The sequence below is a fragment of the Kogia breviceps genome, chromosome 15 (genome assembly GCF_026419965.1).
Source record: "Kogia breviceps isolate mKogBre1 chromosome 15, mKogBre1 haplotype 1, whole genome shotgun sequence".
Taxonomy (NCBI): domain Eukaryota; kingdom Metazoa; phylum Chordata; class Mammalia; order Artiodactyla; family Physeteridae; genus Kogia; species Kogia breviceps.
In genome coordinates, this window is record NC_081324.1 from 52,313,550 (window position 1) to 52,340,478 (window position 26,929).

Consider the following 26,929-nt stretch of genomic DNA (forward strand, 5'->3'; position numbering starts at 1 on the left):
TTTTGTGTTTCATTAAGTTTATGTCTTGTGATTTGCAGTTCTGGCATTCTCTGTCAGTATAAACCATTCTGTCCTCTGATTTCTGTTGCTGATTTGCCATATAACTGAGGAGGTTAAGGATATAGGGTGTTCCCTATTACAGGCAGAATTTTTGCTTTGTCCAAAAGTTAAAGGAAAAAAAAAAAACAGAAACATTGCTAACTAAGAGGTTTAATTTCTCCTAAAAACCCTCAGGGAGTCCACATAAAAGAGTTACATTCTGAACCCACCTTTATCTTAATGTAAATACAGAGGGATAGATACAGAAACAACTATATCTATATATAACTATAAACCAGGAACCCAGATCTTTGTTTCTAAATACCATTCCTTAATAAAAGGAACCAGGGCACATTATACAAAATCTGTGAAGATGTGTTCCTATTTAAAACTTGTCTTAGAATGTTTTGGCCTTTCTTACTTTTAGCTATATATCTTTTCATATGATATACTCCTTTACAATTAGTTTTGTATATGTGTGTATATATATATATATAACTTTTTTAATGTTTAAAAAGTAAATGTTCATTGTGACAATTTTAAAAAGAGAAGTATAAAGAAAAAACCCAAAAATCTCTCACTGGGTTTCTTAGTTTTGAACATTGATTGAAACAGCTGAAATCTTTAAATTATTTAAAACATTCCTACAATAAATAATGAGCCATTGGGCTTCCCTGGTGGAGCAGTGGTTAAGAATCCACCTGCCAGTGCAGGGGACATGGGTTTGAGCCCTGGTCCGGGAAGATCCCACATGCTGTGGAGCAACTAAGCCCGTGCACCACAGCTACAGAGCCCACGCACCACAACTAGAGAAAAGCCTCAAGGAGATCCCAAAACAAAGACCTGATGCAGCCAAAAAAAAGAAGAAGATGTTGATCAGGCTGTGTTTTCATATGGAGGCTTAACTGGGGAAGAATCTGTTTCCAAGCTCATTCAGGGTGTTGGCAGAATTCATTCCTTGCCGTTGTAGGACTGAGGGCCCCATATTTTTGCTGGTTGTCAGCTAGAGGCTACCCATAAGTCCTAGAGGCCACCACTAGTTCTCTGCCATGTGGCCCTCTCCATGGGCAGTTCATATGGCTGTTGGCTTCTTCAAGGTGATCAGGAGAGCTTTTAGCTCTGCTGATGGAGTCATATAATATAATGCTAAGCTGGAGTCTGCTAAGCTGGAGTCATATAATATAATGTAATCCCAGGAGTGGTGACATCCCATCACTTTTACCATAGTTTATTGGCTAGAAGTCACAGGTTGTACCTGCACTCAAGGAGAAAGGATTATACAAAGGCATGAGCACCAGGAGAAAGAGATCACCGGGGATTGTGTTGGGGTCTGAGCTCTCATTTCCTCCTCTAAATTGGAAGTAATAGTTCTTGTCTTAAGGAAGATTGTGAATGTTCTTCTTATAGGAAAGAAACTTGGGCCTCTTCCATTTCAACCATCTTATTTTATAGACAAGGAATTGAGGCTCTGAAAGAGTAACTGGTTTGCCTGAGTTTGGCGGATGAGCTCAGAGTTGTTTATTCCCAGGTTAGCATGCTTTCTACGCACTGTGATGCCTATGAAGTAACTTATTTTATTTTATGACATTTTCACTTCAAATTTAAGCAAAATGAAATATACTTGTATATATCGGTGGGCAGGGTAGAAGGCAGGTTCAGGTATTGCAAAGAATGCTGCATGTAAATTGTCAAGTATGGCAACTGCCATGTGCATTGGAGTTTCTGGGTGTGCTCAAGTACAAGAGCCAGTGAGTGAAAGAGAATTACTTATATTCAGGTGGAGGCTAATGCATACATTATTTCATTTAGTCATCTTTACAATTCTATAAAGCAGAAATTCTTGCTCTACAGATTAACAGATAAAACAGGCTCAGTGAAGATAATTATTCTGGGTACTGTCAACCATCAAGTTGCAATGACCAAATCATAGCCAAATAAAATAAATTGCTTACTCTGGCCTATTCCATTTCCCTATCACTAATTTATATCCTGTGAAATTTGTTATAGTCTACACAGCCCTTGCCTTTTTTTCCTTTTGCTATCTGAGCCTTGCTACTCCTGGTAAATTTTGGTGGGAGGAGCTCATAATAATGGATTGTCTAATCTTCTAATCCTTTTAGATGTCTGTATCTCCTGGCTTTAAATAAGCCTAGGAGGACCTACTTCATAAATGGTTTCTTGTCTGTACATTAGGCAACTGAATTTCCATATGTCTATAAATTCAGAATATTAATGAACCACAGATAGGCTTTTTAAAATGTTGAATCCCAGTTCCTATTTTTAAAAATAAATTTATTTATTTACTTATTTTTGGCTGTGTTGGTTCTTCGTTGCTGCACGCGGGCTTTCTCTGGTTGTGGCGAGCGGGGGCTACTCTTCGTCGTGGTGTGTGGGCTTCTCATTGCGGTGGCTTCTCTTGTTGCGGAGCACGGGCTCTAGGCATGCGGGCTCCAATAGTTGTGGCACGTGGGCTCAGTAGTTGCTCCGCGGCATGTGGAATCTTCCCGGACCAGGGCTCGAACCCATGTCCCCTGCATTGGCAGGTGGATTCTTAACCACTGCGCCACCAGGGAAGCCCCCAGTTTCTATTCTTGATCTCATTTATTGGGGAACCATTTCTCATTTAATGCATACTTAGCTACTTAAAGGATTCAGAGAGATTTAAAGTCAAGTATGAATGCCTTCACTACTGAATGTTTATAGGCTATTTTTTTCTCTTTTGATAGTCTTGGGGGCAACACAACTTCCTGGGGGATGTAGGATTATTTTTCACTACATAGTGCATCCTCCTAACATATCTTTGACATTAACTCCCCAAATCTTACAACTACAGCGTACACTTCCTGGGCACCCTAAACCTGCTAGTTTACCAGAAGGATTAACCAAGACTCTTGCGGAATCATTCAAGGTCACCGGGGCAGATGCCCACCCCGGGGCCTGAGCGCGCACTGCCAGGCCCATTTCCTTCTCCGAAATGGCACGCGAGCTCTCCCCACTCTGGGGGTTCACTCAGGCTGACTGCGACCCGAGAGAACGGCATCCGCCGTCGCGGGGGCCAAGCTTGGAAACGCGCCGCAAGAAGGTTCCTGAGTGGCAGGCGGTGGGGGCGGACCTGGAGAAGCCGGGGCGGAGCCGGCGGAGTACTGCGTGCCGGGCTACGCCTCCCAGGGCCACGGCAGCGCCCGTTGGCGGAAGCGCGGCGCAGCCCTGACGGAGACGCTCTGTTCAAGGGTCCGCGGCGGCGCCGCCGCGCCCGCTTTCGCTCCTTGCCGGCTTGCTGGCCTCCAGCCGCAGCACCCGCGCGCCGCGGTCCCTGGGCCATGCAGCGCTTAGCCATGGACCTGCGGATGCTCTCCCGTGAGCTCTCGCTCTACCTGGAGCATCAAGTCCGGATCGGTTTCTTCGGTTCGGGAGTGGGCTTATCCCTGATCCTGGGCTTCAGCTTCGCTTACGCCTGCTACTACATGAGCAGCATCGCCAAGGTGAGCCGGGGGATGGCGCGGGCGCCGGGATCAGGGCCGCGGGCAGCTCTGCCGGGAGTGACAGCAGCAGGAGAAGCCGGAGGTGCCGCTGTCTGGGGCGAGTGTCTGGGGCCGTCCGGGGGGCCCTTTCCCTGGCATCTGATGGACGCCCTCTGAGCGCGCGGGACCCTGCTGACCTCGGCGCGGGAGGCACTGCCCTGACACCATTCGCTAACCTGGTAAAGCAGCTCCGCGATGCTCTAGCACTTCTGAGGATGACTCCCGTGCTGTTAAGTTAGTTGTGTTTGAATTATTTGCATCAGGCTTCCAGAAGGATATGTAATCAGACGGATCTAGCGCTAGGGACGAGTTTGCGCTTGTTTCTGGTTTACAGTTGGCAGAAACTTTGTTCCGGACACTTCACTGATACTGGCTTTCCCCACAGAAGCCCCAGTTAGTGACAGGGGGTGAGAGTTTCAGCCGCTTCCTTCAGGACCACTGTCCTGTGGTGACAGAAACGTACTACCCGACGGTCTGGTGCTGGGAGAGTCGAGGACAGACACTGCTGAGACCTTTCATCACTTCCAAGCCTCCGGTGAAGTATAGGAAGTAAGTAAAGTTCCATTTTCAGTCATTGCTTCAAAATCACAGTGTTTTGCATACTCCCAGTTTTTGGTTAACAACAACCTCCGGTTTAGTTAAGTATATAGAAAAGCAAGGGGGAATGAAGGTGGAAGGTACGTCTGCCACAGACACACGCAGCTGCAGGAAAATATTCAGGTGTTACCTTTCACCACTGTTGGGGGGAGGCGCTCTGATGTAAATGGTTTATTTTCTAAGATGAGAGAGGTGTTTGGGGGTTACTCTTTTTCCAATTTGTCATGCCTCTGTCCCTGAGGACCTAGATCCTTTGATGATATGCATTGAGCTGGCGGTGGGGGTGAGAAGGATGCCAATTAATGTGGACTTTCTGTGATGGACCCCAGTAAAAGGACTTCATATTGATAAGCAAATGGGTTCTTGTGGATAATGTCCTTGAGGTGTTAAAGATATGGTCCAGAATATATCAGTAACCAGGAGATTTAAATGGTGCCTATTATTAATTTTACGGAGTCATCTAGTCCTTTTGGAGTTTCTTTTGTTGCCTGGAACTTGCACTATTCGTTTGGGAAAATTCTTCAAGTTCATAGATACTATGTGAGAAATACTTTGAAATGTTTAAGAAGCAAATTTTGTAATATGCTCTGTGAGGAGACTGCATTATTGAGTCAAACAGCTAGAGCGGTGATCAGATCAGCAGTTTACTTATTCAAGATTCCCTGTTGAATTATTTGGGTGACCTCAGTCAAATAGGGGTTAAATGCTGGGTATTTCAGAGTAATGAGGAAATGATTATGATAAATATTTGAAGTAGTTTGAAGCCCATTTTTACATACTGTCTTTTACTGATCTTGCTGGAAATACTTTATGATACTAATTTCATGACATTCATGTGATGAAAGAAAGTGACGTGTGTGTTAGTAGATGCTGGAAAGAAGTTATTTTGAGAGGACCAAGTAATGGCATATATATATATATATATATATATACAGAGAGAGAGAATTAGGAACTAATATTAAGACATGACTTGAAACACTAAAAAAGTATGTCTTTTGTGTTATTTCTTTCAGTGAACTTATTAAAACTGCAGATGGAGGACAGATTTCACTGGACTGGTTTGATGATGATAACAGTAAGTGTTATATGGATGCCAGCACCAGACCTACTATCTTATTGTTGCCTGGCCTTACTGGAACAAGCAAGGAATCGTATATCCTTCATATGATTCACCTTAGTGAAGAATTGGGATACAGGTACCAGTGAAAGATTTCTTCTGTTTTTCACTTAATTCATTCTAAATGAAGCTTATATATGTCTGCATGTTTGTTTCCGAAATACTTGTTATTTCTTGCATGGATTATGCAATCCCCTAAATTATTATTTCTCCCTGCTTCCTCCTTTTCCTCTTTTTTCAGGAAAATGCATAACTGAATCATTGCACAGGAAATAGCACTTAGGCACTCAGCAGATTTTGGTTGAATGAATGCATGAAATTAGAATCACGTAGGAATTGACATAGGACCCAGGGCTAAGAAGCAGTAGGCCACAGTGAAGGGACTGCTAGGAGAATAGCAATTACAAAACCCCGAGAGACTGCATAATGTCCCTCATGTCATACTCCATATTTGGACCCTGGATCCACTAATCTTGCCTCATCGGCTCAAATCCCAAGTGTAAAAAATACTCAGAATCAGCTTGTAGGTCATCCTTATTTTTCCAAAGGTGATCTGTGCCTTTTCTGTCCACCTGAGTTTGCAGGTGCACATGGCTAGGGTCCAGTTAATGATGGCACAGCATTTTTAAGTAATCATTATTCAACTCAGTCACCAGATACTATTTAATTTTTGCAAGCAACTTAGCAACTTTAAGTTTCTGGTTCAGTTCTAAAATTTTGAAGCAGAAAGGTACTGCTTTTTTGAGCCTCAGTCTTTTTTAGTCAATGGTAATTATTGTAGTGGAACACTCTGAGTTGCATTTAAAGTCAAGTTGTATCTTTTCTTAAACTCAAAACACTTGTTTTGTGAAAAACTGATGTTGACTTTATATTAATAAAAACATTTTGATATAAAGAAGAAAATGCCATAATAGCTAATTCAATTTTAACAAGTTAACTCTGATCTTTTACAGATAAAGTCTATTTTGTTCATGAGGTGACAGTTTCTTGAAAGCCTTGATATAGTGTTCCAGAATTATGGTTCCAATTTAATTTGTACTATAAACAATAGCAGGAATTTATCATTGGATATCATTGGATACAATGTTTAAGCACCATTCAGTTAGATATGAGGCTTGATTCCAATTTTTTGCTAAAACTTAGTCATGCTCAGAAAATACAGATTATAAAGCCTTTTGTACATATTTAAATTGCTGATTCTATACTTTGCCTGAACTGTCTCCCAAGACTTAGAAGTGCTTTTAAAAACAATGTAGTTGACGGGGGAGGGGAGGAGGGAGAGGGATGGACTGGGAGGTTGGGGTTAGTAGATGCAAGCTCTTACATTTAGAATGGATAAACAACAAGGTCCTACTGTAGAGCACAGGGAACTATATCCAATCTCCCGGGATAAACCATAATGGAAAAGAACATTTTAAAAAAAGAATGTATATATGTGTATAACTGAGTCACTTGCCTATACAGCAGAAATTAGCACAACACTGTAAATCAATTATACTTCAATAAATTAAAAAAACAAAAACAAACAAACAAACAAAACACAATGTAGTTGAAACTCAAGAACTGAATCTCACAAGCTCTAGAGTTACCAGTATGCATGGCTTTCTTCCATTACTTGTAAAAGTTGCCAAATTTTATTACCATGGCTACTGTTACACTGTGCTTCAAAGCTGTAGGAAGGTTCTAGCTTCCCTAAGGGTTAAAATCTCTTCTACTGATTCAGAAATTTTATTGAGAATGTATGATAGAAGGAAGGCTCTATGCTGGGTACCGTGAGGAGATACAAAGAGTTGTGGGAAATTGTCCTTACCATAAGGAGCCTATGAGAGGGTAAGGCTGGACCAGATCACTGTCAGCTGCTTGAAGACCCAGCTTATTTGGGTTTAGGGAACTCTAACGCTGAATCACACTGGGCTTGAAGGTAGCAGGATGCACGAGTAAGCAATGACCAGTAAACTTTTCAGTGACCTTTGGACCTACCCTCATTTGTTTCTAACTGCAAGGAATCTCTGAATCTAGGTCGGAGAGAGTTAGCTTTTGTTGTATAACAAACTCTCCCCAAACTTAGTGGCTAAAAACAACATTTCTGCTCACAATCTGTGGGCCAGCAATTGGGGCTGAGCTCAGCCGGGTGGTTCTTCTGGTCTTGGCTGGGATCACTCGTGCATTTGTGGTCAGCGGCCTGGACAACTCTGGGCTTGGGAGCCATCAGCAGGGATGACTCATCTCAGCTCCATGTGGTCTCTCATCCACCATCAGGCTCACCCCAAATTCACTGGGTGGCACAGTGTTCCAAGAGTGCGAAGGTGACAGCTGCAAGGCTTCTTCAGGCCCAAGCTGAGAACTCTCACAGTGTTGCTTCTGCTATATTGTAGTCAGGTCATGTGGGCATCCTTGAGTCAGAAGGTAGGAATTTAGACTCCACCTCTTGAGAGGAAGGGCTATTAAATGTGTTTACAATCTACCGCAGACAGCTAGGTAGTTTCAAAGACCACTGATGAAAAAAATGGATCTGGAACTTTGGCACAAGGCTGTGTGGAGTCCTTAGGCTGCAAAACAGATCTAAGTCACTGATAGCCTTGCATGGGATCCAGTAGGTGACAGAGTTTGGGGAAGGCTGTGTAATATGGGGGAATGTGCATGGGCTTTAGAGCCAGGTCTGGGTTCAAATGTTGGAACTGCCACTTACTGAGTGACCCTGGGCAACTAATTTTTAACTTCCCCAATGTAGCTTCTCACTTACTACAGAGTTTAAACGAATTAGAATGTGTAAAGTGTTTGGTTTCATGCCTTGAACAAAATGGGTCTTTAGAAATGTTTCGTCTTCCTTCCTAGACCTTTTGTTCCCTGAGCAAAGTAGAACATTTTTTTATAGTTTAAAGAGCAAGTATGAGCAAACCTACCTCTTGGGAAACATCTAGTTTCCTTGCAGGAATGCTTTGATATTATGATAATGTCTCTTATACAGTAGAGCTGCATAGGCAGCACGAGCACCCCAATATCGTGAGGGTGCACTTGCCTTCGGGCACCAGTTACTATCTATGTGCAGTTTGAGTATGTAGGGAGGGTCATGGATTCTGTCAGTTCACCAGGGAACCATTGATGCTTTACTTGTGAGATATGATTTAGACTTTAGAGAAAACCTAATTCCTGGCATATGGACAAATGAAACATAAGGGTTTACTGTTGTTACTGTTAAGTAAATTTTTTTTCCTGTACCTGAAAACTAACAAAGACACAAAATTTTTCTGTTAAGGTCCACTAATTCAAAATTAATAATGAAAGGAAACTAAGCTAAGGTTTGTTTAAGGTAATCGTGAGTAAAGGTTAAGAAGTCAAAAGTAAATGGAGTTGAATGGGGAATACTTGGGCTGCCTTCATTGGCAGAGTACATTATGTACTTCCCTGAATAAACTTGCCCCTGAGAGGAGAAGAGAATTTGCTGAGCCAGACGACCCAGTCATTCTTCAAAATTGTATCAGTCAGGTAAGTCCTTCATCTCCTAGAGGGCAAGTGAAGTAAGAAAGGCCAGGAAGCCAGGAGTGCATTTAGAGAGAAGCCCTCACAGAAACCAGAGGACTGAAGAAAAAGTCATTCCCTCTAATAAGTTACACCCAAATGATTGATAAAGTAGTTAGAAATCTCATCCATTTCTTCAAGATTTCTTTTTAAAAAATTCTATTCAGTAGTAATATAGCCGAATAGATATTATTTTGTATACCAAGATAATATCCTATTTTCTTAAATCTTTTACCCATTCTCTGAATTAAGTTACAGCATTTCAACTAGTCAGGGAGAAAAACAGTAACTCTGAGAGCATCTTAATCATCTTTTACTCTGACCTCTTTTACTGAGAGCCTTCACCTATTATTTTATTCCACCCCCAACCAATATTTAAAAAGAGTGACCCATCCAGAATTATGTACTAATAAGCTCATTGAAATCTAGGTCAGTCATTAAGTATTTTGGTATAGTAAAGTACAGTATCAGAACCTATATTCCCAGAGAGCATTTGCACAGTCTAGTGGAAGTGACAAAGAGTATTCAGTAGTAGGGAAGAAATGCATTAGAGAGGACCAGGATTGGCAACAAGTGACAGAAAACTCAAAATAACAGTGACTTAAACAAAATACAAGTTTATTTCTCTCTCATGTGAAAATCCAAGAAGGTAGGTCGGGACTCTATAGTGTCAGAAAACTAAGTTTCTTTTATCATGTTGCTTCATAACCCATGGCTGCTTCAGCTCCAGCTATCACATCTGCATTCCAACACCCAAGAAAGAGAAAAAAGGGAGACTAGAGAATGCAGCATCTCCCTTTAAGGATGCTTTCCAGCAAGTATGCATACCAGTTTTGCTTTTGTCACGTGGGCCTGCTCTTCCTTAGCTGGAAGGGAGGTTTGGAAGTAAAATCTTTATTTTGGGCAGCCATGTACCCAATTGAAATTGGGGGATTCTGTTACTGAGGAAAAAAGGGGAGGGTGGATATTGGGAGATAACTGACAGTCTCTAGCACTGACTGGTTAGAGTGTTGCAAGTGCCAGGATTCTGGACTATCAGAAGCAAGTGAGACATTTTATAGAGAGAAGAAATAGGTCAGCAGGGTCAGATGCAACCTAAAGGGCAAGGAGAATGAGGGTGAATAACACACAATTTGAGAAGATTCATTAGAGCAGGAGGAAGGAAGCCCAACTGCTGTGACAAAAGATGACCTCAGGAGATGAGCAGGAGTGGGTCACACATTTTTTGTTTGTTTGTTTGTTTTGGATTTGGTTTTTTGTTTTTTTTTTTTTGTTTTGTTTTGTTTTGTTTTTTTTTTGGCTGCACGGTTTGCAGGATCTTAGTTCCCTGACCAGGGTTGGAACCCAGCCCTCCTGAAGTGGAAACGCAGAGAGAGTCCTTACCACTGGACCTCCAGGGAATTCCTGGGTCACACATTTGTTAAGTTTTGACAGAGAAAGGAGAGAAACAGCCGAAGAGGACAAAGGGATCAACTGAGGAATTTGTCAAGATTGTAGGCTTATGTTTCAAGAAATTTCCTTCTTGCCACATTTAAAAAAAATACTTACAGAAAGCACTGATTTTCTTCTGTGGTTTGATAGGATCAAGATCTCCTATCCTTCACTGCAGAGCCCACTATTGGTAGCAAGGATGCCATTGTCCATAATTTATCTTTCTGAGAGATTTGAAGTGGGAGATGATTTTAAAGAGGTTAAAATTTGACTACTTTTAAATGTTCCATCCCTTTCCAGTTTGGAGTTTGGCCCTGCACATTTTTTATTTAGAGGAAGTAGCACCAGTGGAGACTAAGCTTTAGGTGACGTTTAGCATTTCCTGAAGCATTCGGAGTAGGTTGGAGGGTCATCCAAAGACTCTTCCTGAGGGAGGAAGGAAGGGGAGGCTGAACTACGGAAAATCAGGCAGTGAAACAAAAAGACAAGTTTTGACTACTCTCCAATCTAAAAGCAGTATCTTAGATAAGATGTCATTTAAAATTAACACCAGAATGTTTTTATCTCAAAGTATTTTTATCATTTGTTGTTAAAATAATTTGATTTTTCAAGTTTTGAGAATGAGTCAGTTAACTGATTATTCAGGAGCCTGGGTAGATGAAATAATGCTAAATGTTAGAAAGCACTGAGTGAAGAACTTAGCTTATTTAATGGCATTTCTGGAGAAAGTTATGGTGGATACCGACAAGTGATACCATTCTCTAGGGAATAGAGCTGCTGGATGTTCCGCTATAAAATGATACCTTAATTAACAGACTTTCAGGGACAAAGCTCTTTTTATCAGAGCTGGCATGCACTCAAAGGGCACCCTATGTTCAGAGCACCCATCCTCTTTGGAAAAAGAGACTTTAATGTCACTAGTTTAGACAGCACAGGGCAGCGTAGTGAGCTAGTTAAGTGGATCACTGAGTCAGATCTGCCTGCATTCAGATCCCAACTCTGTCACACACTACCTGTGTATCCAGGGATGAATTATTTAGTCACTCTGTGCCTCAATTTTCTCATCTGTACAGATACCTATACTTCATAGGGTTATAAGGATAGCCTGTAATGTATGTGAAGAACCTTGGCCCATGATGAACATTTTTTAAAGTATTAAGCTCTGAAAGTTAAAGGAGTCAGGCCATTGTCTGGCTTAGAAAAGAGCCTTGCTCTTTTAGTCTGGTCAGATGGAAATGAGGTACTTACTGTCTCAGCCCTGTTACCAGGTGAGGAACCATCCCAGGAGGGCCCAGAGATAGCAGTGTGCCTGGCCAGGCAGCGGGTGGAACAGGGAGAAGGAAGGTAATGCCTTGCTAAGATGGAGCGGCCGCTGGAATCTGCATCCTGGAACACATACATGTCTCTGACTCGGTTTTGGGAAATAAAGTTGCCATCAGTGATCTGTGACACTGGAATAATTCCTATTAGTTCATATAATTAGTGTAGAACACTTTTGTTCTTAAATAGGGTTTTCTGTAGGTTAATTCAACTGGGTCTTAAGTTAATAGAAGGTACAGAAATACCAAAGAGACCTAGCTAGAATTCAAATGAGTAAGATAAAATATGAGAACATCAGAAAGCAACTGAGTAAATGTTAGGAAAAATGAGAGAGCTAATGGGAAAAAAAAAGATTCCAGTAAAATGTTTTAAGAGATTGCTGAAAGAGAACTCTTGATGTTAATTGTATAATAAGGTTTTTAGCTTCCTCACATCAAAGATAACTTTGACTCTTTTTCCCCTTGTGGCCACTGGTTTTGAAATATTATGCCTAATAAATTGCATTTAATTAAATATTAACTTGTTGGTCTTTTTTTGTTTTAAATTCATAGGGCCACTTCGAGCTTACGATCAGCAAAAAATAATTAGAATTGCCATTTTTGTTTACTATAATTAAATTTAGTTTAGTTGAGTGCCTGCCGCATGATAGGCCCCATACTAGGTGTTATACTTAGGTTATCTTATTTAATATGTACTCGATTCCAAGATATGTATTATTATCCCCATTTTACCAACCAAAAACAGAACTACAGTGTTAGTAAAATTAGACAGTGTGTGACAGGGTTAAGGTTCACCTGTACAGCCTTGCTGCAGAAAAATGTATGGTTTCTGTTAGGCTGTTTGAAAAATTGGTCATTTTTGAAAACTCTCCTTTACTACTTTTTTACACCCTTAGATGTCTCAGGCTCCTAACTTGGGAAAGCTAGCTCCTCAAATCCCATGATTGTTGCCTATCAGGATAATGTAGACCTGTAATCATAGGACTCAGTTTTCTGAGGGAAATTCAAGACAGGACAGGCAAATAAGTCATGTTTCCTACTCAGGGAATAGATTTTATAGGGAAAGAGTTGAAACAAGAGAATGAGAGAATGAGGTTCTTGAATTATGAATGTAACTTTCAGTGTTCTCCATTACCATGTGATAATCAGGAGTTGGGCATTAAAACAGTCAGTAATATATTCTTGTTAACTATGTGTTTGATTTCTGATGCTTCATATTCTAGAAGAAGGTACATGAGAATTATGTTTATCTGTCATAATGCCTTTATGACCTTAGTGAGGTTGGAAATGTTCAGGTATTATCATTTTTAAAAAGAATGTGTATTATGCTGTTGGATGTAGTGTTATATAAATGTAAATTAGGTTAAGACAGTTGATAGTATTATTGATACACTTTATACCTTTATTAATTTTTTTGTCTCATTGATGGAAAGATGTTAAAATCAACTATGATTGTGGATTTTCTATGATTCCATTTAATTCTGCCCATTTTTGCTTCGTGTATTTGGAAACTCTGTTATTACATATGCATTGATGATTGTTAATCTTCCTATGAATGAACTCTTATGTCATTATGAAATGTCCTTCTTTATCTCTGGTTGTGATATCAATCTGATGTTACTGTAGCCACTCCAGCCTTCTTATGCTTACCGTTTATGTGGTATATCTTTTTTTATATGTTATCTTTCAAAATATCTGTGTTTATATTTAAAGTGTATTGCTTGTAGACAGCATATAGTTGGGTCCTGAAGGTTTTATCCAGTCTGACAATTTCTGCCTTTTAATTAGAGTTTTTAGTTCAATCACATTTAATGTCATTATTGATATGGTAGATATAGAGTTTATCATTTTAGTATTTGTTTTCTGATTTTTGATTCCCTCATTCCCCTTTCACTTTTCTCTCTTTTTGAGTCGATGAGTTGTGTCTTTTTATCAAATTTGCAAAAATTTTGGCCATTATTTCTTCACATATTTTTTCTGCCCTATTCTCTCCTCTCTTTCTGGGATCAAAATTACATGTATGTTAGATCTTTTGATAATGTACCCAAAATCAATATAGTTCTACTCATTTTTTCTTTTTTTCTCTCTCATCTTGAGATTGGAACTGCAATTTGCAAATCCAGTGAACTTTTTATTTCAGATATTGTATTTTTTTAATCTAGATTTTCCATTTTTGATAGGTTTTATTCCTCTGCTGCTATTTCCGTTTTTTTTTTAATTCATTACAAGCTTCTTTTCTTTTGTGTCCTTGAGTATACTTATAATAGCTGCTTTAAATCCTCACCTATTAATTCTAACACCTGGACTGTCTCAGGATCAGTTACATTATCTTATCTCTTGAGTATGGGTCATGTTTTTCTGTTTCTTCGTGGTCTAGTAATTTTAGATTTTGTTCTGGACAGTTTGAATGATCCATTGTAGAGACTCTGAATTCTGTTATATTTTTTAAAAAGAGTTTCTATATATTTTCTAACAACTGATTTTTGTTTATCAGGCAGACAATTTGGGTAAACTCAGATTCAAACTCTGTCCCCTCTGAAGTAGACAGCCGCTGAAATCTCTGTTCAGTTTTTTATCCTTAATTGGACTGCTTAGAGTCTACATCACAGAAGGCTCAGCCAGACTTTGTGCCCATTTTTTAAATCCAGAATTTAGGACTCTGCCTCTGTATCTCTCTCTTTTCTGAGATTTCCCCCTTTCTCTAACTTTTATAGTTGCATCAAACTCTGTTTTCTGGTTTTCAAGCCCATGAGATTGAACATTTCTATTTGACCTTTATCCATTACTGAGTAATACCAGCTGGTGCCTCCCCTCAGGCAAAAAGCTATGAAAAGAAACTCACCCAATGCCAATTTTTTCTTCCAAGTGTCAACTCCCATTTAGTTTCTGCCTGCTTTGCTTGTTCTCCATCGCCTTTATAATTTAGCAAGCACTTATTTTTTATTCTATGGAAGGGTTGGCCCAGTAGGTGCTACCATTACATTTCTGGAAGCAGAACTTCCTTTTCATCTTTTCTTAACCTGGCATTCTGAACCCTATGCCTATTTTGATGGTAACCTATTTTTCCATCTTTATTTTCTATTGTTATCCTACTATGTAGTCATGTTTCAGCTAAAATGATCTATTTTCTCATTGCTCAGAAACTTTTATTATACATTCCTACCTTATATCTTTGCTCACATTGCTCCCTTCAGCCCATATTATATCTCACATTTTCCTTCTGCTGAAATCTTTACCATTTTCTGAGTCTCAGCATAAGATCTATCTGCCTTTTTCATGAATCCTTTCCTAATGAATTTTGCACATCCTAACCGCATACGGCTTTATTATCTATACCACTCGTTGGACATTGAATCACATACTGCCTTGTGATATCACTTTTGTTGTGGTCACTCATCTGAAAGTATAATGCATTTCTTTTCAACCTAATTAGATTATACTCTTCTTGAGGCCAGGAACCTTATATTTTTATTTTGTTTTTCTCCTACAAGCACTAACTCAATCTTTAATTCAGTAACTAGTCTGTTTAATAAATTTTTGAATGAATGAGTCATTCCAATATTTATATTCATGTAAAATGCCTAGAAGACAATCTGGCACGTAGTAAACACTAATAAGTATTATCTGTTACTATTATCTAAAATCAGCATAGTGATCTCTGAATATTCCTCTCACTCCATCCTTTGCTGATTATTATTTCTATTCATAGACTCAGAGACTTGTAGAATCTTAGAACTGGAAAATATTTAAAGTTGTATGATAAAATCCCTTTATTCTGGTAGATCACTGGGCTTGAGCAGACTCAAGGCTATCTGTCCCATTTCACTGTAACAGTGGTTCTCAACCAAGTGGTTCTCAACAGCCCTACTACAAAGAAGTATTTGATCCAAAATGTCCATAGTGCCCAAGGTTGAGAAATCTTGCGCTATGGGTAGCTCTCTGCCTCTTATTTAACCTTTATTAAGTGAAAATCATCTGCTTTCCTAATTAACATGTTCTGTTGTCATAGAAAGTTCTCAATATCAGATTTTTATTTAGTATTTCTTCTCTTTATTTATATTTTCCCTGTTTTGAGAGGAAACTTTAAATAGTTAAAATATGTAGGAAAAATAAATTTTGCAGAACAATTTCCCTCCTAGACATACCTTTTAAAATTGTTTGGGAGAAACTGTAAAACTTATTTGGAGAGAGCTGTTATAAAGTTAAGAGGGACTTATCAAATGTCTTAGGAATAGTAGGTGTTTCACAGCCTGCTCTTTTCGTTTTACTGAAGTGTCAAGTGTCCCCTGATGACGGTCAGGGCAGAAAAGGGGTTAAATGAAAGCAGCTAATTGCTTGACACCAAATGGAGTGGGAGAAAGGGACCAAAGGGCAGCGGGCATTCTGCCTCCCTCCATAGCTGCTCTCTGCTTCATCCTCCCTTATTTCTCTGCCTCATTCCCAAGGCTAGAGGTATATACAGTGATGACAGTTACTGATTGAACATTGTCAGAAACAAAGACCTATGGAGACTTCAGTACAGTTTCTCCTCTAGCAGATAGCAGAGCTGTGATCCACTTTTCAAAGTTGCCTAAAGGGAAGTTACAAACATCCCAGTCTGTAATTTGGAAGAAAATCCCAGATGTACAGGCTGCTTTTTCCTGAGTTTGCAGATCATCGTTTTCTTTCCCCTCACTGATTCTGTTCCCTTCTCTCAGGAGCAGTCACATGATGGTATCTTGCCCCAGAAGCCATTTTTATCCTTATGTAGTGTTTGCACTTTGAAAGTGGTTCTTTTCTGAATGACGGGAAGCTTTGAGGTTCAAGGTCACAACTAACTTTAGCCCCATTCCTGTGTTACTTAGGAGCTTATGCAAGTAAATACAAGTGGCTGGCTGTCTTGCCATTCTTTTTAGCAAGAAAAGATTAAAGACTAACTGACCCTACCTAACTTTTCTGCATGTTTTTATAGTATATTTAAAATCCTTCTCTGACTAGTCAATAAAATGTAATATTTCTAGCCTTTTCTCAAATCAGATTTCTGAGATATTAGAACATTTTTCTTCTTTTTAAAAATAGAATTAATTAATTAATTAATTAAAAAAAATTTTTTGGCTGCGTTTGGTCTTTGTTGCTGTGCACAGGCTTTCTTTAGTTGCGGTGAGCAGTGGCTACTCTTCATTGCAGTGCGAGGGCTTTTCATTGCAGTGGCTTCTCGTTGTGGAGCATGGGCTCTAGGTGCGCAGGGTTTAGTAGTTGTGGCATGCGGGCTTCAGTAGTTGTGGCTCGTGGGCTTAGTTGCTCCACGGCATATGGGATCTTCCCTCACCAGGGCTCGAACCCGTGTCCTCTACATTGGCAGGTGGATTCTTAACCACTGCGCCACCATGGAAGCCCTGTCACATATATTTTTAATTATAGGCTTTTTGTATTTATTTCTTCTGTGTTAAATACATCATGAAAATAAAGATAATAAATGCTTTAAATACAAAAGGGGAGGGGTTAAATTAGAACCTTAAATGGTCTTGATTGATTAGCTAAGTAGATAGACAAAACAAAATGAATTTTAATTGACAGGAATATAGGTTCACTAAATCAAAGAAAACCTATGCAGACACAAGTCAGGATTTTGTTTGAGGATGGCAAAAATACATATCTGGCATTATGGTTGACAGAAAGTTTTGTCAGGGCAGAATGACTGTGTAAAGGTTAGCATTGTGCTGCAACTACCATTGCTACTAATTAGCTAACTATCGTTGTGTACTTACTGTGAGCCAGCACTGCTCTAAAGCCCTTTACATATGGCCATTGACCTAGGAGAGGCAAAGAGCATTATAGGACACACAGCTAGTCTTTCCTCCCCTAGGTCAACTGAACACCAAGCGGTAGCATAGTGGGGGCCCAACCTTCCAATCCAGATGCCATGCTCCTTGCAGCTCTACCTGTAGTGATGTTTTCACCGCAGGTAAAATTCCAGTGTCTGTGTTTGCCGAGCCTTGAGGGAACCAGAGCTGTTTCTCAGGATAGGAATAGATGCTTATTAATGTTCCAAATAGAATAGGTAGAGGACATATTTGTTTTTAATTTGAGGCAAAAACGTTTAAGTTTGACATGTATTCAGAATTGTTTTAATAATACTTATTGGAGGCCTACACATATACATAGGAAGTAGTTGTAAAAATTCTGCTTTTGGTAGGAAAATTTAACATCACTTTGATACACAGTTTTCTGGTTTGAACCCACATGCTGAATTTAGAGAACTAGAAATGTATTTTAGTGCATTTAATGAAATTATCAAGCATCCTCATTTCTTTGGAACAGATTTTTAAGAAACTTTCAGTGCTCTAAAACAGTGCCAATAAGATGATTTTTATATGATATTGTAAGAATCATGTGTAAAAATAACAAAAATTACTTTCCTGGTTTTTAGATGTGTGGTTTTTAACAACAGAGGAGTGGCAGGGGAGAATCTCTTGGTAAGTAAATTTAAATTAATCACAATGGCTTAATTTTTAAAAGAATCATTTCCGGTTTTATAACAAAAACATTCCTTTTTATTTAAGATAGCTTATTATGTAAACAATACAAGTTCACTGTGGAAAAATATGGATAAGAAAAAAAAAGGAAACCCATAATTATATGAGCAGGGGAATCCCCTTAGTCTGTGTTCCTACAGATCTTATATTTAAATTTTAAAATGTAATATATTTCTATTTTTTAAATTAAGGCTTTATTTTATAACTTAACTTTTATACTTACCATATTTTAGCATCAATAAATATTTATCTACATCATTTTTAATGCAAAACATATTTTCTTTAAAAATTAACTGGTACAAAAAAAATTAACCAGTACAGTAATACATTTTAAATTAAGAAATTTACTGTCATCATGAAATGAACTGACTGCATGTTATATGCCTATTTGCCTGCCACAGTTTACATGGAGGAAATATTATTTTAAATCAGCTTTTTTTTCCTCTAACCCCTAAAGTTTTTGCTAGGATAGAAGTTCTTCCATCTCTTGGAAAATCATCACTTTATCTGATGTTAACCTGTGAGTTGGAATGAGAAATATTACACTCACTGAAATTTTCTTGAAGCTTTTCAACTGTTAGTCCCTCACCATTTCAACAGGTCAAAGGCAATTCTATCAGAATAGAAAGAAACTTTTTTTCTGGGTCATTGATAGAGAATGATATTAAGACTATAAATAATTAAGTCAGGATGGAAATAAAAATTTACAGTCATGTCATTGTGTCGGTACATTATAAGAATTTGGGGGAAAAAAAGAGCTCTTGCACTTTCCTTTTTTTTTTTTTTTTTTTTCGGTACGCGGGCCTCTCACTGTTGTGGCCTCTTCACGTTGCGGAGCACAGGCTCTGGACGCGCAGGCCCAGCGGCCATGGCTCACGGGCCCAGCCGCTCCGCGGCATGTGGGATCTTCCCGGACCGGGGCATGAACCCGTGTTCCCTGCATCGGCAGGCGGACTCTCCACCACTGCGCCACCAGGCAGGGAAGCCCTGCATTTTCCTTTATAGTAAGTTAAGTCCTGGAGGGGATCAAGATCAACATGATTTTAAAAGCTAAAGTTATAAAGTGTTTACGGTCTCACTCAAGTGCCTCGTGAAGGTGAAGGTTCACATCTCCTTACTTAGTCTGGCCCTTTAGGAGTCTTGTAGACAGGTGGTAGGTATTCTAAAGGGAAAGATTTGAACTTGCCACTCTGGCTCTGGACTAAGCAAATTGTTTTTGAGCAGCTCTTGTCTGCTGTGTGTCCTTCTAGGTGCTTCCAGGACACAAAGATGGGGAAGACATGGTCTGAGGCTCTCAAGAAAATAATGTCCTGCAAAGTAAAATCCATTCGGTTCCATAAAGTGAGAGATAAGGATCTGTTCATTTAGCAAAGCTGTGTTGTATGCCTACTAAATCAGGCACTGTACAAGGCAAGAGAGTGAGGAGTGCACACATTATTACACACAACCCTAACCCTTACTTAGGAGCTTTAACTTAAGTTGCAGGAGACGGTCAGATACATAAAAATATACACAATACGGTGTGACCACAGGAAGGTTTATTAAGGCTACAGAGCATAGAGGAAAGGAGTAACTAACTAACTGACCCAGGGGAGGCGGCAGAATATCGCAGTGGAGGTGAATTTGAGTTGGATCTCGAAGGCAATGGTATTGAACCAGCAGAGGGGATAGAGGAGCTTTCTCAGCATGAAAAGCAAGGTATTAAAGAGCACAGTAGCAAGTACTTATTTGTGGAGGGATAAAAATGATGATCATTTTATCTAATGTTTATTGAGTACGTAGAATATATCATTATGTCTTTTTGTACTTGATGTTCAGCAATAGAAACAACCCTGTGATTTAGGTAAGTGTAGCCACCATCATCCCCATTTTCCAGATGAAGAAAATGAGGCACAAATAGGTTAAGAACTTGCTCTCACTGAGAAATTCAGAGCCAGGATTCAGACCCAGGTAGGCTGACTATGTGCTTATGTTCTTGACCATTATACTGTGCTCCCTCTCATTACTCAGGAAGTGATAGGATTCTCCAGAAGGGTAGGGCCAGATTTTGAAGAGTCATATGTAGAATTCCAAGGAACTTAGTATTGAACCAATGACTTTTTTTTTTTAAGTTTGGTTTTACTGAGGTAAAATTGACATATAAAATAACTTGGTCATGGTCATGTTTTAGAAGGAGAACCATGGCAGAAAAGTGATGGAGGGGAAGGAGGCTGGAGCCTGGGAAATCTGTTACAAGGCAGTTATTAAAAACCTATCCAGAGTGTGAATGCAGAGGTAGTGGGGGGAGGAAGGGGAGAGAACAAAAATGAGGGGTATTTATGGGGCAGAACGAATAGTATGGTGGGAAGTGAAGAGACGGGAGTCAAGGTTGGCATGTCTAGTTTTGCTGACTTGTAAATGGCTAATAGGGTGAAAGGTAATATTTGCTGAAATAGGAAATTTAGGAGAATTTACAAGCTATTGGTGTCATCAAAATAACAAATTCAGTTTTAGATATTGAGGGTGCTTTGAGGTCATCCAGGTGGAAAGTTTTCATAAACAACTGGATGTACTAGACTGGACCTCAGGAGAGACATACAGGCTGGAGAAAGGAATGGATTATTGGTACACGCAGTGGAACCAGGAGGTCAGGAGTGGGTGAGATCGCTTAGGAACCATTGGTAGAGCAAAAGATAGACTCTAAGAACACAACAAATAGGAAGGAGGAGAGAAAAAGAGGAGGAGGAAGCTTGAAAAACTTTCTACCCTGAGCATTTAAAGTTAATTGGAAATTTACTTTGAAAGAATGCAGCAACCCAGTAACTTTTACCCATAAACTTGCATAGATTTTAAAAAAATCTCCAAGAACACTTTGGGAGATTTTACAAAGGGATGGTAATTACATAATTTTTTTTTTAACTTTTAAAGAATTCACTGAGTTCTAAGTGAGAGGATAAGAGTAGCTTGATCTCTGGCATCTTATACAGTGTGTCGGGTTGAATTCTGATGAACTGGTACCTCCAGCAAATATCTGTATCATAAAGGCTAATGCCATCTAACTTAAGAAAAAATAAGGATAGCAAATGACTAAAACATAATTATAATTATATCCTTTTAGAATAACTGTTTTTGAAAAGAAATTAAAGGGAGTAAATGAATTATAATTTAATATATACTTCTTGTAGCCTAATGGATCACAAAAATGAGATGCAATATTGATTATTAGAGTTAGGTTTGATATTTAGATCCCTTGATAGTTCTTCTTCTTTCTGTCTTAGAGCTATAAACAGTTACTGTTTCAGACTAGAGGAACTCTATGAATATTTAATACCTCACCTTGTTCCAGAAAGAATTTAATGTAGCTCAGACCCAGAGTAAGTAAGACCTTAGGGTAGGCATAAAAAAGAACAAAAAATGAATCAGCAAAGATCAAACAGGAAGGAATCGATTCTAACTGAAATTAACCCAAAAGAGCTAGTAAAGGTGAAATGGAATTTAGGGTAAGCAGTTCTCCTAGGAGTGGAAGAAATGCAAAAGCAAAAGATTTGCTGAAATATGTTGGTGATATACTTAGAATTTATAGGGATTACAGTGGCTCCTGCAGAGCAGAATAAGAAAGTAGAAAACTTCCACCACCACATTGTCCTCATTTCCAATTAGTCATTGCAGGATTGAGAGAAAGCCAGAAGCCCTGCTCACTAGGAAATGAGAAGCCTGCATGTTGCCCTTCCTGGGGCTCTGAGCTGTAGAAGACAGAGTCCTAGTCTCAGTAGACTGATCCTCAGATACCCCTGCAGGGTTCTTGGAGCCCTCGAAGTAGACGGTGCTTTTTTTTAAAAAAAATATTAATTTATTTGGTTGCACTGGGTCTTAGTTGCTGGCATGTGAACTCTTAGTTGCAGCATACATGTGGAATCTAGTTTCCTGACCAGGGATCAAACCCAGTCTCCCTGAATTGGGTGTGTGGAGTCTTAACCACTGAGCCACCAGGGAAGTCCCAATGGTGCTTTTTCTTGCTCTCTGCAGATTGGTTTTCAAGACCAGGAATCCAGGAATCCAAGTTATCCACAAACTCCCTAATATTAATGATTACTTTTTGAACTGTCATGTTTCCAGCTTGGTTTAGGAATGATAATCTACAAAGAACTCAGCCAAACCTGAGTTTTTTGAATGCTACACAAGGGTCCCTCTCCTTTTGTTTATAGGGTCATGCAGACTTGTATGTCCCTAAACCCAACCAGAAAACTCTCCTAGCCACTTTGGAAAATACTCTGGCAGTTTCTTAAAAACTTAAAACTGAGTTGCCGTATGATGCAGCAATTCCACTCCTAGGTATATATATACCTGACAAATGAAAATATATGTTCATACAATAACTTGCACACACATATTTGTAGCATCATTATTCATAATAACCAAAAGATGGAAGGAATCAGGATGTCCATTAATGGACAAATGGATAAATAAAATGTAGTACAGCCAAGCCATGGAATATTTTTCAGCATTTTAAATGGAATAAAGTACCGACACATGCTACAATATGGATGAACCTTGAGAACATTATGCTAAGTGAAAGAAGCCAGAGAAAAGCTCACATATTGTGTAATTTCATTTGTACGAAATATTCTGAATAGGCAAATCTATAGAGATGGAAAGAAAGATTAGTGGTTGCCTCGGACAGAGGGAGGTGGGGTGACTGCTAATGGTGGAGGGTTTCTTTTGGGGGTGATGAAAATGTTCTAAAATTGTGATAGTTGACAACTCCTGAATATACTAACACACACACACACACACACACACACATACTGAATTGTATATCTTAAATGGGTGAATTCTATGCTATGTGAATCATGTCTCATAAAGCTGTTAAAAAGAAAAGCCTCCATCAGGTACTTTCCCGTTCAAGTTAGAGCTGGTGAGGGGTCGGGGGGGCAACAGTGGAACAGAAGCCAGAAAATACTTTAAAGCGATGCTGCTCCAAATGCAGTTTGTCAGCCAACTTTCACTTCTCAAACTATCTGACACAATCCCTGATGGTATGAGGGCCTGCGAGAGAACGTAAGCCAACTTCGGCTCTGAGCATGCTGCCGAGGTGAGCTGATTATTTTTTTTCTCACAGAAATACTCTCTTGGTGAGAGAAGCAGCATGCTGATTTATATTCTGACACCAGCCCCTTATCTCACCCTGGACTGGCGCTTTAAGTAGCTCTGCTTCAGGGATCCTCTAATCCTAAAAACCTCATTTAGTAGATGAGGACACCATTGGAGAAGTGGGGTGACAGGCTTGACGTCATAAAGCTGATTAGTGGTCTTAGGACATGAACTTAGACTGTCCAATGTCTTTACGTTTCAGCTCTGGCTTTAAGTCAAGTCAGGCGGAAAAGAGGGTAGAGAGAAAGAGGATTTTCAAAGAGAGGGATCTTGCCTCAATCTCCAATGCCTTGGGTAGTTACTTAAGGACTCAGATCTTGAGAAATCTGCTCTTGTTTCCTACTGAGCTTTTCCACCTTGGAAGCTAATGGGGTAGGAGGGATGTAGGGCTCTTTCCCCTCCTGGGCCCTGCTTTCTGAAGGGGGCATTCACAAGGGATTAAGGACTGTAATGGTGTGAAGGAGGAGGAGCATATAGCACATGGCCAGCCAAAGCACAGTTCAGTTGTCAGACTTTCACCTTCGGGCACTGCCTTTCCCACACTCAGTATCTTCTTACTGAACACCACTGTGTCCCACCCAAGCCTGCCCTTTCCTGAATGCTCCCCCAGATAACCTCTCCCTCCTCCCTCTACCATCAGAACAGCCCAGGAAGGTTGTAAGCCAGATGTGGATATGAATTCATTGAATCGTATAGAATTTTCTTCTAACACCGATAAGTCCAGTTAAGTAATATCAACTGCTGTAAGTGGTGGGTATGCAAAAGATTGTGCAATTCTCTGTATTTAAACCATTTCTAAATAAAAAGAATGTTTAAGTAAATAAAGAATTTTGGGAATAGTATATTTTTTAGGAGTAACAATGATAATTTTAGGAATAGCAACGATGTAATAGCTAGCTGCCATTCATCGAAGGCTTCAACTGTGCCGGGTGTTCCTTTATGCCATGAGATGTTTAGCAATACTTCTCTGTGCACTGCAGGGAATCCCCTAGAACTAGACATCCCTCTTCCCAAGTGACTCTAGGTAGGTTTTGTCATTCTTGTCAGTGCAGCCTCCTCCTCTCTTGGCTCGGGTCTCACCCTGTTTTCTTATTCTCTTCGAGCAGTTGGTTCTCAGCCCTGACTGCCCAGTAAAAGCCTCTGGGAAGCTTTGAAAAAGTACTGATCCCTGGATGCCATCCCCCAAAGATTTTGATTCATTTGGCCTGGGCTGGAGTCCAGGTGCCTGTGTTTGTCCTAAAACTCCCCGGTGAGCCTAGTCTGCAGGCAGGGCTGAGGTGGTGGGTAGTCCCAGGCTCCCTAGGACCCTGGCCTGAGAACTCCTGTCTGCCTGGCTGACAGGCTCTAAGCCACTAACAGACTGTGCTCATTTATCGGTGTTGCTTTGTAGCATGACTGCATAAGCAGGTGCCATGGCTATCCAGAACGTTAGCAGGAACACGGCATATAGGCCATCTTGGTCCCAGCATTGGCCGGGATATTTCTTGAGGCTCTTTGTTTTGTGGTTGGTTACTTTAAATAATTAACAAATTCTCAGGCAGATTTGGATACCTGGTCATTTTATATGCCTGTCAATTGTAGGTGAAATGATTATTCATTAAAGTGCTTGTTTTATTTACATATGCACATACATTTGTTTTCTCTGACTCTTTGTTTAACAAACTCAGTTTCCAAATATAAGGTCAATTTTTCTAAGAATGATTTGGGTAGCTCACTGGACTGGGAGTGGGTGGAATGAAAGCAAAACAACACAACAACAAAAACATACTGTAGAGAGCGGTTAAAAAGCATAATTCGCCCTATTATAAAAGGATTATTCCTTTTGGGGTAGCCTACATCCACACAAGAATCACAGAGTTCATGTAAGTAGCAGCTTATCAAATATTTGAGTACAGATCATTAAATACTAGAGAGAAGACTGTAAAATGAAATATTGTAAGCTTTTGATGTTTATCAAGACATTACAATAAAGTAAATGTGAAATTTAAGTGGTTTTTAAAAAGACATTTGCATGCCTTTTTCAGCTTTATTTTTTTCTGGACAGAAAACTGAAATCTTTTTAAGAGCTTCAGGCCTCCTTCAGTATTGGATGTGTGGCAGGTATTGAGAGAAGGGTCTTGGGTTATGGCTTTTTCTGCAGATTAGCAAATTAATCTGCTCCCAGAATAGCTAGGGGAAGTCAGGCTACCTGATTAACAGGGTGAATTTTAATTTGTTTCTATACCCCCCCAAAAAATTTTTAGCGAAATTTGCATTTTAAAACAAATGACTTCTAAATCAGGACAAGAAAATTCTCTTTCAGAATAAGGAGAAATCAGTTTGTCTACTTTTTGAAAGTTGATTAAGGATAAATTAGATGTAGTTCATAGATAAATATAAAATATATGCTTTATTCTTTTCTCATCTATTATGCATAACTAGAATTAATTTTACTTCATCATTCTCTTCCATGTGTTTAAAAAAGTAACCTCTAAAAAGCCATTTAACACATTACTATTGTTTCTCTGTGATCATAGTTGCAGTTGAACAATTTGAACAATCTTGGTTTGTAATTATTGTCAAATTATTCTAACATAAAATATTGGGTTGGCCAAAAAGTTCGTTCGGCTTTGTCTGTTACATCTTAGGGAAAAACAAGAATGAACTTTTTGGCCAACCCATTATTTATGCCCAAACATCTGCTGAAGGTTACCTATCCTTTAGATTTTATGCATTTTTCAAGAATACCTTTCCCATCCTCTTCTCACTCTAAAAGGAGCTTTCATCACCCAGCTGAATCCTGCCAGGTCTTCCTTCCTCCCTTTAGGGATTAGATGCAGCTTACTTTACCTCTGTTCTGGAAGTATGAAATAAGAGGATAGTTGCTGGTGGTATTAGCAGCCCTAGCAACTGAGAATTAACTAACATTTTTTTTAATCTAAAAAGATGCTATAGGGACTTCCCTGGTGGTGCAGTGGTTAAGAATCCGCCTGCTAATGCAGGGGACATGGGTTTGATCCCTGGTCCAGGAAGATCCCACATGCCGCGGAGCAACTAAGCTCGTGCACCACAACTACTGAGCCCAAGTGCCACAACTACTGAGCCCCACACACCTAGAGCCCATGCTCCGCAACGAGAGGAGCCACCGCAACGAGAGGAGCCACCGCAATGAGAAGCCTGCGCACCGCAACGAAGAGTAGCCCCCATTCACCGCAACTAGAGAAATCCTGTGCACAGCTACGAAGACCCCAATGCAGCCAATAAAATAAAATGAAATAAAATAAAAAGGTGCTATAAAGTTATATCTTCAAACCTGAGGAAAATTTCTGCCAGGCCTACCAATTCAACATATTACCCCCATAAGTGTCTTTGCTGTGTATCCTAGGTGAATTCTTTCTTTAATGGGACTCAAGTCCTATGAAGAAAGAAGGCATATGATATTTCCTGTTGGAGCCCATCAAGTAGCAAGAGGTTGTGTGGTATAACCACATAGGTTTGCGTATCAGAAGTTACTAATCAGGTCATCTCACTTTCAATCCTGTGTGTTTCCATTCAATTCAACAAGTATTTATTGACTGTGTAGAGGTGAGCAAGATAGTAATAGAGAGAGCCTCACATATAGATAGTAAAGGCAGGGAGCAGGCTGGCCGGGATAAGTAGGGGTAGAATTGGGAAAGGCTGTGAGTTCCTGGAGAACAGGGGCCAAGTCTGACCTTTTGTCTGACATTTATTCAATTTTTTCAAGGCATGATTTCAGCAGGC

The 26,929-nt window shown here is 39.6% G+C and overlaps 1 protein-coding gene across 3 annotated transcripts in view; it reads left to right on the plus strand.

Annotated features, from left to right (window-relative positions):
* Window positions 1–3,216: 3,216 nt before the first annotated feature.
* The window catches only part of ABHD3 (abhydrolase domain containing 3, phospholipase), a 38,400-nt gene continuing 14,687 nt past the window's right edge, over window positions 3,217–26,929 (plus strand). For 2 of the 3 annotated variants that reach the window (XM_067014932.1, XM_067014933.1), the window contains exons 1-4: window positions 3,233–3,521; window positions 3,946–4,109; window positions 5,171–5,353; window positions 17,953–17,998. In XM_067014932.1, coding sequence (XP_066871033.1) covers window positions 3,360–3,521; window positions 3,946–4,109; window positions 5,171–5,353; window positions 17,953–17,998 — 555 coding nt within the window. In that variant the 5' untranslated portion in view covers window positions 3,233–3,359. Of the gene's footprint in view, window positions 3,522–3,945; window positions 4,110–5,170; window positions 5,354–17,952; window positions 17,999–26,929 lie in introns of all 3 variants that reach the window. The other variant, XM_059039481.2, reaches the window with a different exon arrangement.